The sequence below is a fragment of the Phacochoerus africanus genome, chromosome 6 (assembly GCF_016906955.1).
Source record: "Phacochoerus africanus isolate WHEZ1 chromosome 6, ROS_Pafr_v1, whole genome shotgun sequence".
Lineage (NCBI taxonomy): Eukaryota > Metazoa > Chordata > Mammalia > Artiodactyla > Suidae > Phacochoerus > Phacochoerus africanus.
The window spans coordinates 95,875,116-95,894,833 of record NC_062549.1 but is presented as its reverse complement, the minus strand read 5'-3'; the positions used below and the strand labels follow the sequence as shown (position 1 = coordinate 95,894,833).

At 39.9% G+C, this 19,718-nt stretch overlaps 1 protein-coding gene across 2 annotated transcripts in view; it reads right to left on the bottom strand.

Annotated features, from left to right (window-relative positions):
* Positions 1–19,718, bottom strand: part of NUP210L (nucleoporin 210 like) — a 129,788-nt gene that overhangs the window by 53,407 nt on the left and 56,663 nt on the right. For both annotated transcript variants that reach the window (XM_047784527.1, XM_047784528.1), the window contains exons 15-17: positions 19,497–19,718; positions 17,648–17,821; positions 1,547–1,739 (exon numbers count right to left, since the gene is read on the bottom strand). In XM_047784527.1, the coding sequence (XP_047640483.1) occupies positions 1,547–1,739; positions 17,648–17,821; positions 19,497–19,718 (589 nt within the window). The remainder of the gene's footprint in view (positions 1–1,546; positions 1,740–17,647; positions 17,822–19,496) is intronic.

Sequence of the window (19,718 nt, the reverse complement as noted above, 5' to 3'; positions counted from 1 at the left end):
TCTTTTTTTTTTTTTTGTCTTTTTGCCATTTCTTGGGCCGCTCCCATGGCATATGGAGGTTCCCAGGCTAGGGGTCGAATAGGAGCTGTAGCCACCAGCCTATGCCAGAGCCACAGCAATGCAGGATCCGAGCTGCATCTGCAACCTACACCACAGCTCACGGCAACACCGGATCCTTAGCCCACTGAGCAAGGCCAGGGATAGAACCCACAGCCTCATGGTTCCTAGTCGGATTCGTTAACCACTGAGCCACGACGGGAACTCCCTTAAATTCTTTTAAAAATAACTTAAAGAGAGATTCAGATTTGTATTTTAGAAAGATAATTCTGGACAATAGCATGGAGGATGGATTAGAGGGGAACAGAGACACTGAGATCAGTTAGGAGGCTGCTGTGGTAATGTAGGATAGAGGGCATAAGGACATTAGTGACGAAGGGATGAAACCAGAAATATTTAGAAAAGAACACAGATGGCATTTGGTGACTGATTGTTCCAGGGTATAAGGAGCATTTCTTTCTTCCCTACCACTTTTTACCTTAACTGTGTCACACTATTGGTATTGTACTGTTATAGTGTCATATATATATTAGTATGACATTGTCATATTCTCAAGCTAAGCTCTTAAACTTGTCTTGAGTGTGAACTCCCTGTGGGTAGGGAAAAGATTAAATCTTATTTCTCTAGTATTTCTTAGTTGAATGGTCATCAAATGTTTATGCCAGAAACCCAAAAGTTTCCCTTTATATCACTTTGCCTTCATTTTGGGGATTGATTTATGGTATGTTGTTATACTAACGGCTTGCAGTGAATCATGCCTGGTATATATCCATGTTCTTGAGTACTCCTGGCCCACTCTGACTGGTTTTGGATGGCTAACTTGCTTTGGAGAACAGGACTTCTGCAAATGTGATACAAGCAGGGGCTTGATGAGTGACTCTCCTGAGGGCTTGCTGTGCCTCTTGTGCCCTCTCTCAGTCAGTTTCACTTGTGGTATTTAGTTCATTTTATTTCCTCTTTCTGACATCCCTTCAGATCTCAGAATAAATGTTACATTCTCAGGGCAGCCTTCTCTATTCTAAACGAGGTTAGGATCTCCTATTACAAGCTCTTAATGCACCCCATATTTGCTCTTCAAAACACCTAACACAACTGTAATATGTGAAGTCTGGTTTCCCCAACTGGACTTTAAGTCTATGAGGACAGAGGCTGAGTGTTTCATTTACCATTTTATCTCCAAGTGCCTAGCAGAGACTCTTACATGCAGCAGCCACTCAATAAATACTAGCTAATGAATGAATATTTCCAAAGTTTCAGGCAAATAATAAACAATCAATACATTTTAAAATTAATTTAATTTTTTGTTCTTGTGAGAAATGTTGGCCCTGAGACCCTAGCTTTCAAACAAGGAAATCTAACTTTGTGCTTTCTAAAAAATGCGAAGATCAAAGGTGAAAGGTGATATAGGATAAATAAACTATCACCCACGAGGAATAGTGCAGAGTCATTTTAGTGGGTACATGAAAGAATTAATAAACATTTATAATACCATGTAGCCGGGTCTGCCCACTACCATCATCCTTTGCTACCATCTCCACTGAATTATAATTTTCAAAATGAGCTAGTGTTTCATTTGAGGATTTCCATTCTAGCATTAGTGAACTGAAATTATCAAACTTCCTCCTGTGTTGATCAAACACTGCCAGTTCCAAGACTGTGTCTCTCAAGCTTGATACAGGAATCTGTTATTATAATAAAAAGAAAGAAAAGAAAATTAGCTCAAGAGGTGGTAAGATATCCCTGAATCTTGGGATCATGTTTTCTTCCTATCTTTTTTTTTGTCTTTTCTTTTTTTTTTGTTATTTTGCCTTTTCTAGGGCCACTCCCACAGCATATGAAGGTTCCCAGGCTAGGGGTCTAATTGGAGCTGTACCTGCTGGCCTACGCCAGAGCCACAGCAACTCAGGATCCGAGCTGCATCTGCGACCTACACCACAGCTCATGACAAAGCTGGATCCTTAACCCACTGAGCAAGGCCAGGGACCGAACTCACAACCTCATGGTTCCTAGTCAGATTCATTAACCACTGATCCACAATGGGAACTCCTCTCAATCTTTTTTTCTTTCACGATTTTCAAAAAATCAAAAATATGTTAAAAGAATAGTATAATAAATACCTAAATATACTTCATCTGGACTTACCATTTGTTTTCTCTCTCTCCCTCTACTTTCACATCCTGTGCTATGTATTTTTTTTTTTTTCTTTTTAGGGCTGCACCTGCGGCATATGGAAATTCCTGGGCTAGGGGTTGAATTGGAGCTGCAGCTGCTGGCCTACCCACAACCATGGCAATGTGTGATCCAAGCCACATCTGTAACCTGTGCCACAGCTTGCAGCAATGCTAGATCCTTAACCTACTGAGCAAGGCTGGGATGGAGCCCACATCCACATCCTCATGGACACTATGTCGGGTTCTTTGCTTTTTTTGTTTGTTTGTTTTTTTTGCTTTTACGGGGTCAAATCAGAGCTACAGCTGCTGGCCTACGCCACAGCTACAGCAACACTAGAACTGAGCCGCATCTGTGACCTACACCACAGCTCATGGCAACACCGGATCTTAAACCCACTGATTGAGGCCAGAGGACGAACCCTCATCCTCATGGATACTAGTTGGATTCATTTATGCTGTGCCACAACAGGAACTCCCACTATGTCAGGTTCTTAACCTGTTGCACCATAATGAGAACTTTTGTGTGTGTGTATCTCTCTTTTTTTTTTTTTGCCAAATGATGTAGGCCTCATGGCACTTTATCCCCAAATATTTCAGCACTCATTTCCTAAGAATAAGTAGCAAAAACAATAGTATCACACATAAAAATACTAAATTAATTCAATGTTATCTATTATACTGTAAATATTTCAATTTCCCCACATCTCCCCTACTGTTAGTCTTTTATATCTGTTTTTAATTTTGATCTAAATTTGATCTTTTTATTTTATTTTTTATCTTATGGCTGCACCTGTGGCATATGGAAGTTCCTGGGCCGGGAATTGAATCCGAGCCATAGCTGTGATCTACACTGCAACTGCGGCAACACCAGCTCCTTTAACACACTGCACATGGCCAGGGATCAAACCCATACCCCTGCAGCAACCCAAGCCACTGTAGTCAGATTATTAACCCACTGCACATGGTAAGAACTACTAAATTTGACCTTGATATTCACATGTTCTTGGACAGGATGACCAGGATTACTCAAGATCATAAAAATTTCAGGTGTTCTGAGTTTATACATAAATTTAACATAGTCCCCCCCAAAATATGAGGAATTTAAGGAAATCTATGTCCAGTCATTGGATGACCACTGACCACAAAGCTAAGGAAGCAGAGGACAAAGAATATAGACATTACAAAACTAGTACAGGAAAGTCACTAAACAAACAGCCACTTAACAACAACAAAAAATAATATCAACCACAAAACCTAATGAGGGAAAGAATCTGATTTCAGAGTTGCTGCATTATGTTATCTAAAATGAAACAAGTATAGCCCATGTACAGGAAAAAAAGAAGCAGTCAGTATGAACTGTCCCTGAGGATGTCCAGATATTGGATTTACTAGATAAAGACTTTTTTTGTCTTTTTAGGGCCGCACCCTCAGCATACGGAAGTTAGGGGTCAAATTGAAGCTGCAGCTGCCGGCCTACACCACAGCCACAGCAACGCCAGATCCAAGCTACATCTGCAATCTACACCACAGCTTATGGCAACAATGGATCCTTAGCCCACTGAGCAAGGCTAGGGATTGAACCCACGTCCCCATGGATACTAGTTGGGTTTGTTACCACTGAGCCACAACGGGAACTCTGACAAAAGCTTTTAATCTACTCTTGTTCAAAGAACGAAAGAAGTCCATGTTTAAATAACTAAGGCAAAGTATAAAAATTATGTAGCATCATCTAGAAAGTATTTTTTTAATTTTTATTTTTTATTATAGTTGATTTGCAATGTTCTGTCAATTTCTGCTGTACAGCAAAGTGACCCTGTTATACATATATATATATATATATATATGTACATATACATATATATATATATACACAGTATTTTTCTCACATTACCCTCCATCCTGATCCATCACAAGTGATTGGATATAGTTCCTTGTGCTATACAGCAGGATCCCATTGCCCATCCACTCCAAATGCAACAGTTTTCATCTACTAACCCTAGACTCCTACTCCATACCACTCCCTCACCTCCCCACTAGAAAGTATTAATAAAGGGATACAAGTTATAGAAAAAGAACCAAAAAAATTCTGAAGTTGAAAAGTATAATTGAAATAAATTTAACAGCAGATAAGAATAGGCAGAAGAAAAAAAGCTGAGAGTTTGAAGATAGATCAATTGAGACTATCTAGGCTGATGAACAGAAAGAAAAAAGAATGAAGGAAGTGAAGAATCAGAGACCCATGGAAAACCATCAAGTGTGTCCATGTATGCAAAATGAAAGACCTAAAAGGAGAGGAGAGAGAGAAAAAGAGGAAGAAAGAATATTTGAGGAAATAATGGCTAAAGACTTTCCCAATTTGCTGCAAAACCTTATTCTAAACATCCAAGAATCTCAAAGAACCCTGGGTAGGACAAAATATAAAAGAGATTTCAGAGTTCCCATCGTGGCACAGTGGAAACGAATCTGACTAGGAACCATGAGGTTGTGGGTTCCATCCCTGGCCTTGCCCAGTGGGTTAAGGATCAGGGGTTGCTGTGACCTGTGGTGTAGGTCACAGACATGGCTCAGATCTGGCATTGCTGTGGCTGTGGTATACGCTGGCAGCTGTAGTTCCGATTAGAGCCCTAGCCTGGGAACCTCCATATGCCGTGGGTATGGCCCTAAAATGGCAAAAGACAAAATAAAATAAAATAAAGGAGATTCGCATCTAGACACATCATAATCAAGCTGTCCAAAGTCAAAAACAGAATCATATAATCAGAAGAAGGGACTCACCACTTGTAAGGGATTATCCATGAGATTAACAACAAATTTTCATCAGAAATCATAGAAACTAGTGATGAGAGAAAAAGTCTGCCAACTAAGTATTCTATATTGAGAAAAATAATCCTTAAAAATGAAGGAAAATTTATTTTTACATTCAACAAAAAGAATTTTTTTTGCTAATAGATTTGCCCTATAAGAAATACTAAAAGGTATTCTTCAGGCTGAAATGAAAGGTCACTAGACAGTAACTTGAATCCCCATGAAGAAAAAAGAGTAAAGACAGCAGGAGTTACCTTTGTGACGCCGTGGAAATGAATCTGACTAGGATCCGTAAGGATTTGGGTTTGATCCCTGGCCTTGCTCAGTGGGTCGGGGATCTGGCATTGCTGTGAGCTATGGTATAGGTCGCAGATGCAACTTGGATCCTGTGTTGCTGTGGCTGTGGTGTAGGCCAGGAGCTGTAGCTCCATTCGACCCCTAGCCTGGGAACTTCCATATGCCACAGGCACGGCCCTAAAAAGCAAATCAATCCATCAATCAATCTATATATGTAAATATAAATAACAGTATAAATATATTTTTCCTTGAAATTATTTTTTCTTCTACTTTTTTTTTAAGGGCCACACCCTCGGTATATGGAGGTTTCCAGGCTAGAGGTTGAATCTGAGCTGCCGGCCCACACCACAGCCACAGTAACACAGGATCCAAGCTGTATCTGTGAACTACACTACAGCTCATGGCAATGCTGGATCCTTAACCCATTGAGTGAGGCCAGGGATCGAACCTGCAACCTCATGGTTCCTAGTCAGATTCACGAGGCCAGGGATCAAGCCTGCAACCTCATGGTTCTTGGTTGGATTTGTTTCTGCTGCACCAAGAAGGGAACTCTCCTTTTTCTTCTCTCTTATTTAAAGTACAGATGCATAGGAGGTTGCTTTGTGGTGCAGCAGGCTGGGGATCTGGCATTGCTGTACCTGTGGTGCAGGCCTCACCTGTGCATGGGTTTGATCCCTGGCCTGGAAACTTCCACATGCCATGGGTGCAGCCAAAAAAATGCAAAAAGCAATAATTATGAATCTGTTTGATGAGATGGGCATGCATATGACAATAACAGCTCAAAAGAAGGAAAAGGAAATGGAGCTTTACAAAAGCTAAGGGTTTGTACACAATTGAAATTAAGTTGGCATTATTCCAAACCAGTTTGTTAAAGGTTAAGATGTTAACTGTAACTCCTAGGGCAATAACTAACAAAATAACTTAAAATAATATAGTGAAAGAAAGGGCAAGCAAATAAAAATGATACACTATTCCTCCATTTCCTCTTTCTTTTGTGTTAAATAGTAAAATGGTAGCTAAAAATCCAAACTTATCAGTAATTATATTAAATATAAATGGATTACACACCACAGTCAAAAAGCAGAGATTAGGAGTTCCTGCTGTGGTGCAGCAGCTTAAAGATCTGGTGTCGTTTCTGAGGTGGTGTAGGTTTAATCCTTGGCCTGGTGCAGTGGCTGAAGATCTGGCATTGCCACAGTTGTGGCACAGGTTGCAGCTGCAGCTCAGACTCAGTCCCTGGCCTGGGGACTTCCATGTGCCATGAATGTGGCCAAAATAATTAAAAGAAAAAAAAGCAGAGATTAGCAGAATGTATTAAAAAAAAGATCTATATAGTATATCAACTATACTTCAATAAAAATAAATTTTTAGGAGTTCCTGTCATGGCTCAGTGGTTAACGAATCCGACTAGGAACCATGAGGTTTCGGGTTTGATCCCTGGACTTGCTCAGTGGGTTAAGGATCTGGCGTTGCCATGAGCTGTGGTGTAGGTTGCAGATGTGGCTTGGATCCCGAGTTGCTGTGGCTCTGGTGTAGGCCGGCAGCTATGGCTCTGATTCGACCCCTAGCCTGAGAACCTCCATATGCCACGAGAGCAGCCCAAGAAATGGCAAAAAGACAAAAATAAAATAAATAAATAATTTTTAAAAATTAAAAAAACAAACACGAACTAAATATATGCTATCTATAAGTCACATACTTTATTATTATTATTATTATTTGTCTTTTTAGGACCTTACCTGTGGCATATGGAAGTTTCCAGGCTAGGGGTAGAATTGGAGCTGCAGCTGCTGGCTTACACTACAGCTCACGGCAATGCCAGATCCTTAACCCTCTAATCGAGGCCAAGGATAGAATCTTCATGGATACTAGTTGGGTTTGTTATTGCCGAGCCACAACGGGAACTCCCACACACTTTATTTTTTGGATTTTTTAATTTTTTGGTCTTTTTGTCTTTTTAGGGCCACACCCGTGGCATATGGAGGTTCCCAGGCTAGGGGTCTAATCGGAGCTGTAGCTGCCGGCCTACTCCAGAGCCACAGCAACACGGGATTTGAGCCACGTCTGCAACCTACACCACAGCTCACGGCAACGCCAGATCCTTAACCCACTGAGCAAGGCCAGGGATCAAACCCGAAACCTTATGATTCCTAGTTGGATTCGTTTCCACTGTGCCATGACAGGAACTCCTATTTCTTTTAATTGTAATTTTTTTTTTTTTTTTTGCTGCACCTGCAAAATATGGAAGTTCCCTGGCCAGGTATTAAACCTATACCTCCGAAGTGATTTGAGCTATTGCAGTTGGATTCTTAACCCATTATGCCACATTGCTAACTCCTAAAACACACACTTTGGATTCAAAGACTCAAATGGATTCAAAGTACAAGGATGAACAAAAAGAGTGACATCATATAAACAGTAAACAAAAGAGAGCTATAGTGGTTACTATAATATCAGACAGAGCCAAATTTGAGATAAAAAGTGTCGCCAAAGACAAGCATATTTTACAATGATAAAAGGATGCTGTAGAATAAAAAAGTCTGGTCTTTGCTCTCAGTTCCTGAGAACAATGCCTAAACCCTTGGAATTTCCTGAGTGACAGGAGTGTATCTATTATTCATGGTGGGACCCCTGCATCACACTTGAGTTTATACTAATAAGATGACTAGGGATGGCAGCTGGTCATGCCAGAAAAAAAAAACAATCATGTGATTAGAATGATGAAGCTTTGAGCCAGGTAATATCAACCTGACATCCTGAGTTTAACCATATGGTCAGTGATTTAATCAATCTTGTTTACTTAATAAAACCCCTATAAAAGTTTTAGACACCAAAATACAGCGGCACTTCCTAGTTGGTAAACACATCAATGTGCTCCACCTGATGTATTCCCACCCTTGATTCCCTGGAAGTGGAAGTGCCATATCTAGGACCCAGGACCCTTTCAGACTTCTCCCTATGTATCTCTTTGTTTTGTTGGTCCTGATTTGTATTCTTTATAATTAAAAAATAACTGTGAGTCTTGGAGTTCCCTTTGTGGCACAGCAGAAGCAAATCTGACTAATATCCATGAGGACGCAGGTTCGATCCCTGGCCTTGCTCAGTGGGTTTAGGATCCAGCGTTGCCGTGAGCTATGGTGTAGGTCGCAGATGCAGCTTGGAACCTATGTTGCTGTGGCTGTGGCGTAAGCCAGTGGCTACACCTCCAATTCGACCCCTAGTTTGGGAACTTCCATAGGCTGCAAGTGCGGCCCAAAAAGCAAAAAACAAAAACAAACCCAAAACAAACAAAAAACAACCAAAACCCAAAAAAACCCGACTGTGAGTCTTTCTAGCAAATTATCAAATCTGAAGTGGTTGTGGGAGTCTCTAAAATTGCAGCCAGTGGGTCAGAAGCGTGAATGGACTGGCTTCTGATGTGAGGGCAATCTTCTTGGGGACTATACCCTTAAAACTGACCTAACTCCAGGTAGTTATTGTCGGAATTGCATTGTGTAATTGCAAAAGGTCAATCTATCAGAAAGATATAACAATTATAAATACATATACACCTAACAACAGAGCCCCAAAATACATGAAGCAAAACTGACAGAATTAAAGGGAGAAATAGATAATTCAACAATAGTTGGAGACTTCAATACCCCACTCTCAATAATGTAGAAAACAACTAGAAGATCAACAAGGAAACAGAAGTTGAATTATAGTTGAATAATACTATAAACCAACTAGACCTAACAGACATCTATGGAGTACCTCACCCAACAACAGCAGAATACATTCTTTTCAAGTGCACATGGAACATTATCCAAGATAAAACATATGTTCAGTCACAAAACAAGCCTAAATAAAATTAATAAAATATATTATATATAATCAATATAAAATTTATATATAAATTTAAAAGAATTTAAATCATAAAGCAGGTTTCCAACAACAATGGAATTAGAAATCAGTAACAGGGAGTTCCTACTGTGGCACAGTGGGTTAAGAATTCAACTTCAGGAGTTCCCACTGTGGCTCAGCAGTAACGAACCCGACTGGTAACCATGAGGACATGGGTTCGATCCCTCACTCAGTGGGTTAAGTATCCAGTGTTGCCTTGAGCTGTGGTGCAGGTCACAGATGCAGCTTGGATTCCGAGTTGCTGTGACTGGCATAGTTCAGCAGCTGCAGCTCCAGTTTGACCTCTAGTCTGGAAACTTCCATATGCTGCAGGTGCGGCCCTAAAAAGACCAAAAAAAAAAAAAAATTTAGACTGCGGTGACTGCAGTCTCTGCAAAGGCACGGGTTTGATCCCTGGCCCGGGAACATTCATACGCCACAGGTGCAGCCATTTTAAAAAAAAGAAATCAGTAACAGAAGGAAATTTGTTATTCACAATTGTGTGGAAATTACACAACTCATTCCTAAATACGGAATGTGTCAAAGAGGAAATCACAGAGTAAATTAGATAATATTTTGAGGAGTTTTTGTTGTGGCTCAATGGGTTAAGAACCCAACATAGTGTCTGTGAGGATGTGGGTTTGATCTTTGGCTTGGTTCAGTGAGTTAAGGATCCAGCATTGCTGCAAGCTGTGGTGTAGGTCACAGACTCAGCTTGGATCCCACATCCCACGTTGCTGTGACTGTAGCATAGGTCAGCAGCTGCAGCTCTGATTTGGCCCCTAGCCTGGGAACTTCTATATGCCCTAAAAAGCAAAAAACAAACAAACAAACAAAACCCCCAGAAAAACCTCTCAAATCAATTACCTAAACTTCCATCTTAAGAGACTAAAAAAAAAAAAATGAAGAATCTAAAATCAGGCAGAAAGAAGGAAATAATAAAGACTACAGCAAAAATAAATGAAATAGAAAATAGGAAAACAATAGAGAAAATCATCCAAACCAAAAGTTGATTCTTTGAAGAGTTCCCTTGTGGTGCAGTAAGTTAAGTATCTTCAATGGCTTTGGTTGCTGCTGTGGTGCAAGTTCGATCCCTGGCCTGGGAATTTCCAAATGCTGCAGGTGCAGCCAAAACAATTTTTTAAAAAGTTAGTTCTTTGAAAAGACCAATAAAATAGACAAACATTTAGCTAGAATAACTTGGGAAAAAAGTGAGAAGATTCAGCTTACTAAAATCAAGAATAGGAGTTCCCGTCGTGGCAGAGTGGAAATGAATCTGACTAGGAAACATGAGGTTGCGGGTTCCATCCCTGGCCTTGCTCAGTGGGTTAAGGACCCAGCGTTGCTGTGAGCTGTGGTGTAGGTTGCAGACAAGGCTTGGATCTGGCGTTGCTGTGGCTGTGGCTGTGGCTGTGGCTGGTGGCTACCGCTCCAATTAGACCCCTAGAGCCTGGGAACCTCCATATGCCGTGGGTGCAGCCCTAAGAAAGAGAAATAAATAAATAAAATAAGAACAAAAGGGGTGGACATTAGTACTACTCTAGCAAAAATAAAAAAAGATTATAAGGGAGTTCTCTGAACAATTACATGCCTGAAATTAGATAACCTAAATGAAATGAGAAAATTCTTTAAAATATATAAGCCACCAAAACAGACGCATAAGGAATAAAAAAATCTGACTAGATCTATAACAAATAAAGAGACTGAATCGGTAATTAGAGAAAAAACACAACATCCATAACAAAAATCCTAGGCCTAGATGGTTTCCTTGGTGAATTCTACCAAATATTTAAGGAGTAATGAATACCAGTTCTTCACAAACTCTTCCAAAAAGTGGAAGGGGAGTGAATACTTCCCAACTCATTCTGGACGCCCAGTATTACTCTGATACCAAAGCAATGATATCACAAGAAAATAAAACTACAGACCAAAATCTCTTATGAATATGCATGCAGAAAATAAAATACTAGCAATCTGGATCCAGGAGTTTCAAAAAAGGTTTATATTTTATAAACAAGTGGAATTTATCCCAGGGATGCAATGTTGGTTCAACACATGAGAATCAATGTAAAACATCATAATAGTAGAATGAAGGGGAAAAAGCACACATCATCTCAACAGATACAGAAAGAACAATTGTGAAACTCTTTTGTAACAAAAACATTCCACAAAGTAAAAGTGAAATTCCTCAATCTATAAAGGACATTTAGGAAAAATCCCCATCAATATCATACTTAATGGTTATAGACTGGAAGCTTTTCCCCTAAGATCAAGTATAAGACAAGGATGTCTGTCCTTGCCATTTCTAGTGAACATTGTGCTGGGAATTCTAGTCGGGGCAACTGGGCAAGAAGACAAAATAAAGGTGTACAGACTGGAAAGAAGTATGACTATATTTACATCTTGTACATGGAAAACCCTAAGTGGTCCACTAAAACAACTATTAGATTTGCTAAATGCGTACAAGATACAAGGTCAATATGCAAAAACTAGGGAGTTCTCTGATGGTCTAGCAGGTTGAGGCTCCTGTGTTCTCATTGCTGTGGCTCTGGTTGCTGCTGTGTGGTGTAGGTTCAATTCCTGGCCCAGGAACTTCCACATACTGCCTGTGGGGCAAAACAAAACAAAACAAAACAAAACCTGAAATAAACGTTGCAACTCCCATGTAAAAAAAACAAAAGAGGGAGTACCCATCATGGCTCAGCAGTAACAAATCCAACTAGCAGCCATGAGCTAGTTCAATCCCTGACCTTGCTCAGTGGGTTGAGGATCCAGTGTTGCTGTGAGCTGTGCTGTAGATCGCAGACACAGCTCAGATCCTGCATTGCTGTGGCTGTGATATAGGCTGACAGCTGAAGCTCTATTTTAACATCTAGCCTGGGAATTTCCATATGTCACAGGCAAAAAATAAAATGAAACAAATGAAATGCAAAAAGCAGCTATATTTCTATACATTAGCAACAATCTTAAAATGAAATTAATAATTCTCTTTATGACAGCATCAAAAAGAATAAAATATTTAGGAATAAATTTAATGAAAGGAGTGTAAGAATTATACACTCTAAAACTACAAAAAAGTGTTGAAAGAAATTAAAGATTCCATTAATAAATGGAAACACATCTCAAATTCATGAATCAAAAGACAATATTGTCAGGATGGCAATACTCTCCAAATGGATCTACAGATTCAAAGCAATCCCTATCAAAACCCCTCCAGTTTCTTTGCAGAAATTGACATAGTAATCCTCAAATTCATATAGAAAACAAGGGACTCAGAATAGCCAAAATGGTCTTGAGAAAGAACAGAGTTAGAGGACATACACTTCTCAATTTCAAAACATATACAAAGCTATAGTAATCAAGATAGTGTAGTACTGGCATAAGGACAGACATAATAGATTAATGGAAGAGATTTGAGAGTCCAGAAATAAATCCTTACACTATGGTTAAAAGATTTTCGACAAGAGTGCCAAGATGATTCAAAGGAGAAAGAAAAATCTTTTTAACAAATGGTGGGTGCTGGATCAACTGGATATCCACATGCAAAAGAATGAAGTTGGATCCCAACTTCATACCATCAACAAAAATTAACTCAAAATGGATTAGAGGCCTAAATGTAAGGACTAAAACTACAACCTCTTAGAAGAAGTCAAAGGTGTAAATATTTATACCCTTGAATTAGACAGTTGTTTAATTATGACATGAAAAATACAAACAAAAGGGAGTTCTCGTAGCGGCTCAGCAGTAACGAACCCAACAAGTATCCATGAGGATGCGGGTTTGATCCCTGGCCTTGCTCAGTGGGTTAAGGATCTGGCATTGCTGTGAGCTGTGGTGCAGGTCGAAAACCTTAATCTCCAAAATATACAAACAACACTTACAACTCAACAGCAAAAAAAAAACCAACAACCCAATTGAAAAATGGGCAGAAGATCCGAATAGACATTTCTCCAGAGAAGACATATAGATGGTCAGCAGGCACATGAAAAAACGCTCAACATCACTAATTATTAGAGAAATGCAGATCTAAACTGCAATGAGGTACTACCTCACAGCAGTCAGAAGCCTACAAATGAATGCTTGAGAGGTTGTGGAGAAAAGGGCATCTTCGTGCACTGTTGGTGGGAATGGTACAACCACTATGGAAAACAGTATGGAGGTACTTCAGAAAACTAAATATAGAACTACCATATGACCCAGCAATCCCACACTTGGGCATCTATCCGAATAAAAATTTCATTGAAAAAGATACATGCACCCCCATGTTTACTGCAGAACTATTCACAATAGTCAACACATGGAAACAACCTAAATGTCCACTGAAGATGAATGGATTAAGATGTGATACATATACACAATGGAATACTACTCAACCATAAAAAGAACAAAATAATGCCATTTGCAGCAACATGGATGGAACTAGAGATTCTCATACTAAGTGACATCAGAAAAAGGAAGACAAATAGCATATGATATCACTTATATGCAGAATTTTAAATATGGCAGAAATGAACCTATGTACAGAAAAAAAAAAAACACAACAAACTCATGGACATGGAGAACAGACTTGTGGTTGCCAAGGGGGAGGGGGAGGGAGTGGGATGGACTGAGAGTTTGGGGTTGGTAGATCCAAACTATTGCATTTGGAGTGGATAGGCAGTGAGATCTTGCTGCACAGCATAGGCAACTGTGTCCAGTCACTTGTGGAGGATAATGTGAGAAAAAGAATGTATGTATATGTGTAACTGGGTCACTTTGCTGTATAGCAGAAATTGGCAGAACATTGTAAATCAGCCATAAAAAAACCCAGCATGAAGAACAATGCAAAATGACCATTTAACACATGAATTTAGATATTCAGAATAAAGAATTGATTGAAGAAGGGTTTGGAAGATTTAAGAAAAGTGTGACTGGACTCAAGTGAAGACTTTTGACATATATGAGTGATTTCCCTCTTCTACTATTCCTGATAAGAAATTATAAATATGTGTTTCTCTATAGATGAATATATTATTTTTTATTTTATTTTATTTTTTTTACTATGAATCAGTGCTTCTATTACCCTTATGAAAGAATTTATGTTTTAAGGTGATGTAAAGGCAACAATGAAAGTTTTTCTTTAAATTAACCACCTAATTTGTCCCTAAAATTACAAGAATCAGTCTTTTACAGGTCAAGGGCGGTCAACTAAAATGTTCTTTCAGCACAAAGCAGCACTAGAAAAAGTAACAGTTGCATAGATGGGAGTTGACTAGTTTTGCAGTGGCTGCTCCATCAATAACAGACAACAGACGGTATCCATCCAGAGCACAGACACAACTACAGACTAGATTCGAAGACTGTGTCACATGCTTGGCTGATAAATGTCCTTTGTCTTTGTATCTTTCTACTTTGAATGAAGTGGATTTTTTTTTTTTAATCTTTTTGCCTTTTCTGGGGCCGTTCCTGCAGCATGTGAAGATTCCCAGGCTAGGGGTCTAATCGGAGCTGTAGCCACTGGCCTACACCAGAGCCACAGCAACGTGGGATCCGAGCCGCGTCTGCAACCTACACCACAGCTCACGGCAATGCCGTATCCTTAACCCACTGAGCGAGGCTAGGGATCGAACCTGCAACCTCATCGTTCCTAGTCGGATTCGTTAACCACTGCACCACAACAGGAACTCCTACTTTGAATGAAGTGGATTTTTTAAAGCTGGCTGCTTAAATAACATGATGAGGTATGAAAAGCTCTGAATGTCCCTAACATTCAGCAGGATTTACCAGAGATGTATAACAGCTTGTCAGGGGAACTTCCAAATAGTTACACTTTGGGGTTATAATGAATTCTAGAAGAGGACAGGATTAAAGAGGTATAAAGGGATATTCTCTGAAAAAGAAGTGAGCAACTTTTCCTTTAGAATTCGTTTCGAACAGCACATCAACAAAATATCTTCTCTGACAGTGTGTCCCAACTTTGAGTCAAAAAAAAAAAAAAAAAAAGATGGCCAGCTAGCACCAAGAAGTCGTATTGAACTCAGTTGCAGCTCTCTTGGCAATTAAGCTTATTTTTTTGTTTCAGTCCGAGAGCAAATGTGGATCGCTGAAGACAGTACTGGAAGTGTCATTTGCAGGTAGAGATTGCAGTCATTATTAAATGATCTAGAAGGTAGAAACTTTTTTATTTTATGGAGGGGACTTGACTGTGCAATACTAGTAGGAGATGAAATGATTAGGAAACAATGATATTATAAGAAAACGATCACTGCCCTTATTTGGGTTAAACAGGTCGTGTCGAGAAGATGGTTATTTAAGATAAGGATGCTACTATGTGCAGCATGAATATATTACAATCAATATATCCTATTTCTTCTAAAAAACATGCTAAATGAGAGGAGCATGCACAAATACCATATATTGTATGATGCCATTTATATGAATGTCCAGAATAGGCTAATCCATAGAGACAGAAAGTATATTAGTGGTTTTCAAGGTCTTAGGGGGAAAAATGGGAGTGTCTGCTAATGGGTATGGTGTTTTTTGGGAAATGAAAATGTTCTGAAGGCAGATAGTGGTGATGGTTGCTTAACTCTAACTAGCACACTTTTTTTCTTTTTCTTTTTAGGGCTGTACATGTGGCACATGGAGGTTCCCAGGCTAGGGGTCCAATCGGAGCTACAGCTGCCGGCCTACTCCACAGCCTCAGCAGATCTGAGCTGCATCTGCGACCTACACCACAGCTCATGGCAATGCCAGATTCTTAACCCACTGAATGGGGCTAGGGATCAAACCCTCAACATCATGGTTCCTAGTCAGAGTCGTTTCTGCTGTGCCACGATGGGAACTCCATAAATTGCACACTTTTAAAAAAACTGAAGTATGGTTGATTTACAGTATTACTTGTACACATTTTTAATGGGTGAATTTTCGTGGTGTGTAAATTATACTCAATTACAAAAAAAAGAAATAGGAGTTCCCGTCGTGGCTCAGTGGTTAAGGAATCCGACTAGGAACCATGAGGTTGCAGGTTCGATCCCTGGCCTCGTTCAGTGGGTTAAGGATCTGATGTTGCCATGAGCTGTGGTGTAGGTCACAGAGGCGGCTCGGATCCCGTGTTGCTGTGGCTCCGGCGTGGGCCAGCGGCGACTGCTCTGATTGGACCCCTAGCCTGGGAACCTCCATATGCCACGGGAGTGGCCCTAGAAAAGACAAAAGAAATAAATGCTAAAGCATGGAGAATAATGTCTGTAACCCACTCTTAAACGGTTCTAGAAAAAAAGTTGCACTTTTCCAGAAAATGTTCTATAAATTCAAATTATTTCAATTGGAAAAAAAAGATATTGAATAACAACACCATTACAGGGATAATTTCTACTCTGCTCCATTTAAAAGTTTGTTTTCCTTTTTCTGTTTATGACTGCACCTGCAGTACATGCAAGTTCCCAGGCTTGGGGTCGAATTGGAGCTATAGCTGCCTGCCTATACCACAGCCATTGCTACATGGGATCCAAGCTGAATCTGCTACCTACACCACAGCTTGTGACAACACCAGATCCTTAACCCACAGAATGAAGCCAGGGATCAAACCTGCATCCTCATAGAGACAGCATCGTATTCTTAATCTGCTGAGCCACAACTGGGACTCCTGATGTTCTAGTTTCTAAGTTAGATAATTCATTTATTCCTCCTTTCCAGTTGCCTACATTCTAGCTATGTTATTTGTGTATCATTATTCTTCATGTGGGTTTGGAGTAGAGGTAAATTCTATTACTTACTGGTAATGCTAATAAAAGATTTAGTAGGAGAGGACATTAGCAAAACAATTTGGAAATTATTTAGAATTCTTTTTTTTTTTTAAGGTCCCACTCGTGGCATATGGAAGTTCTGGGGCCAGGGATTAAATCCAAACCACAGCTGAGACCTATACTACATCTGCGGCAACAGCACATCCTTTAATCCACCGCACTGGGTGGGGATTGAACCTGTGCCTTGGCAGACTCAAGTTGCTGCAGCCAGATTCTTAACTCACTGCACCATATGGGAATTCCTATTTAGAGTTAATAATTGCCTATTGCCATAGTTACAATCTGACTATGTACCTAAGTACAACTAGCAAAGTCACTAAGTGTCACTGAGTGTAGCCAACTCCAACCAAAGTTTTTTTCTGCTTTTTTTTTTGGCCACAGTTGTAGCCTGTGGGAAGTTACTGGATCAGGGACTGAACCCATGCCACAGCTGTAACTGGAGCCACAGCAGTGGCAACACCAGATCCTTAACCTGCTGAGCCACGAGGAAATTCCCAACCTAATTTAATACCCACTTCTCGGACACTATCAGAGATTGAGTAACAAATAAAACAGTTTCCTTAAATTCAGTAAGACAAGAGCTATATTTCAGACCATGTATCTTAAAGCCTGGAAGATGAAGTGCAAGTTGCTTGGAAACACTATACTTACCAGTTGTTTGTTGTGCTGTGGCAGAGGACATGGCTGAGCACCAGCTGGCACCTTATATACTGGAGTTACTGACATGCTGGCAGGGTGGGCACATATGAAATGTACCTGCACAACCTCTACAGCTGGACTAGGGTTCAGAACACCTGGATGATTTCCAATTCGGAATGTCAGAATCTTTAAGAAAACACCAGGGCAAGAAGCAATTGTGGGTAGACATTTCATGTTAGCATGCCAATCTAAATGTGTTAGAATTATGCAAATTCTAGTATAGAGTCCCTTTGGACCTTATAATCAGGCAAACCCCTTAAAAACACTGTAATTCTTAATTATCTATGCTAAGAGAAACAGGGGTATCATAGAAACAAAGGGAACATTAAAAAGATCTACCTGATCAATTACTCCAGTCTTTTCCTCCACCAACTCTTTTGTTACCAGTTAACAAAAAGTGGAAAAACTCACTTCTAGTGGAAATATCAATGAATAAGAGAATGTGAAAACAAAAAGAAGTTGGAGAGGGAGTTCCCATTGTGGCTCAGTGGTAATGAACACGATTAGTATCCAGGGTCATTTCGGGTTTGATCCCTGGCCCTGCTCAGTGCGTTAAGGATCTGGCATTGCCATGAGCTGTGGTTTAGTTTGCAGACGTGGCTTGGATCTGACATTGCTGTAGCTGTGGTGTAGACTTGGAAGCTGCAGCTCCAAATGGACCCCTAGCCTGGGAACTTCCATATGCTTTGGGTGTAGCCTTAAAAAGACAAAAAAAAAAAAAAAAAGAAAGAAAGAAAGAAAGAAAGAAAGAAAGACAGAAAGAAAGAAAGAAAATAAATTGGAGAGCTCCGAAGGAGGGTAATTAGGCTTGAAATCACTAATAGCTAGTCATATACACCATAGAGTTCACTAGAGAGATTCAAAAGAAGCCCAGTTGATTACAGCACAGTCCTTATTAAGTTATACTCATACATGGATTCTCTGAGGGCTGGTTAGCTGGGCTATGTTTCATAGTCATACATTAAATTCTCAATCCTGGTCAAACTGTAAGCCTTTGTTAATTGGTTTTGATAGAAGCAGGGCATGGCTGTGGATAAAATCATCACTACCTCTAAAAATAATCAAAACTAATTCAACTGATAAAGGGCAACATTTATCTTATTAGCACCGATATAACTGGTTCTTCAAAATTGCTAGCCATAGATGACACTTTTTTTCATTGATGATACTTTAAATTTCTGTTCCTCATGTTCTTTGGAGATGGGAAACCATATACTCTCTAGTCTACACAACAAGGAAATGAATTACAGCAATCAAGTGATTGAAATAAGCTCCCTACTACAAAAAGATCTTGAACATTTCATTAGTGAATTGTTAGAGTTCTCAGATGGTAAACCAAAATCTTTGGGTTCATTTAAAGGATAGTAAGGTTTTAAAAAAGATCCTTTAATCAATAATTAGAATTTTCCTATCTAGTCCATAAACTGAATCCATTAGAATTTGAAAAGGAATAGCCAGAAGTACCAAAGATTTGGAGTATTATTGGAGTTCCCGTTGTGGCTCAGTGGTAATGAACATGACTAGGATCTATGAGGATGTGAGTTTGATCCCTGGCCTTGCTCAGTGGGTTGAGGATCCAGCATTGCCATCGGCTGTGGTGTAGGTTGAAGATACAGCTTGGATCCCGTGTTGCTGTGGCTCTGGTATAGGCCGGCCCCTGCCAGCTCTGATCCGACCCCTAGCCGGGGAACTTCCATATGCTGTGGGGGAGGCCCTAAAAAGACAAATATATATATACATATATTTTTTTTTCCAGAGTATTATTGCTAAAAGAAATGTTAGAAGAAGATCATTTTCCTACTTGTTCCCCTAAATCCAGGCACAGGACCCGGTAGATGTACTGATTCTGTTTTCTCTTAGCTGGCAGACGGACTTGTGTTATTCTAATTTTCTCTGTCTTCTCCACGCTCAGCTCCAAGAAGAATCGGGAGGGCTCCAAGATCCAAGGACGAGGGCCCCCTTCGAATACCATTTCCTTTACAGACTGCCATGTCACCAATGCCACTTCCACAGGGTTTAGGGC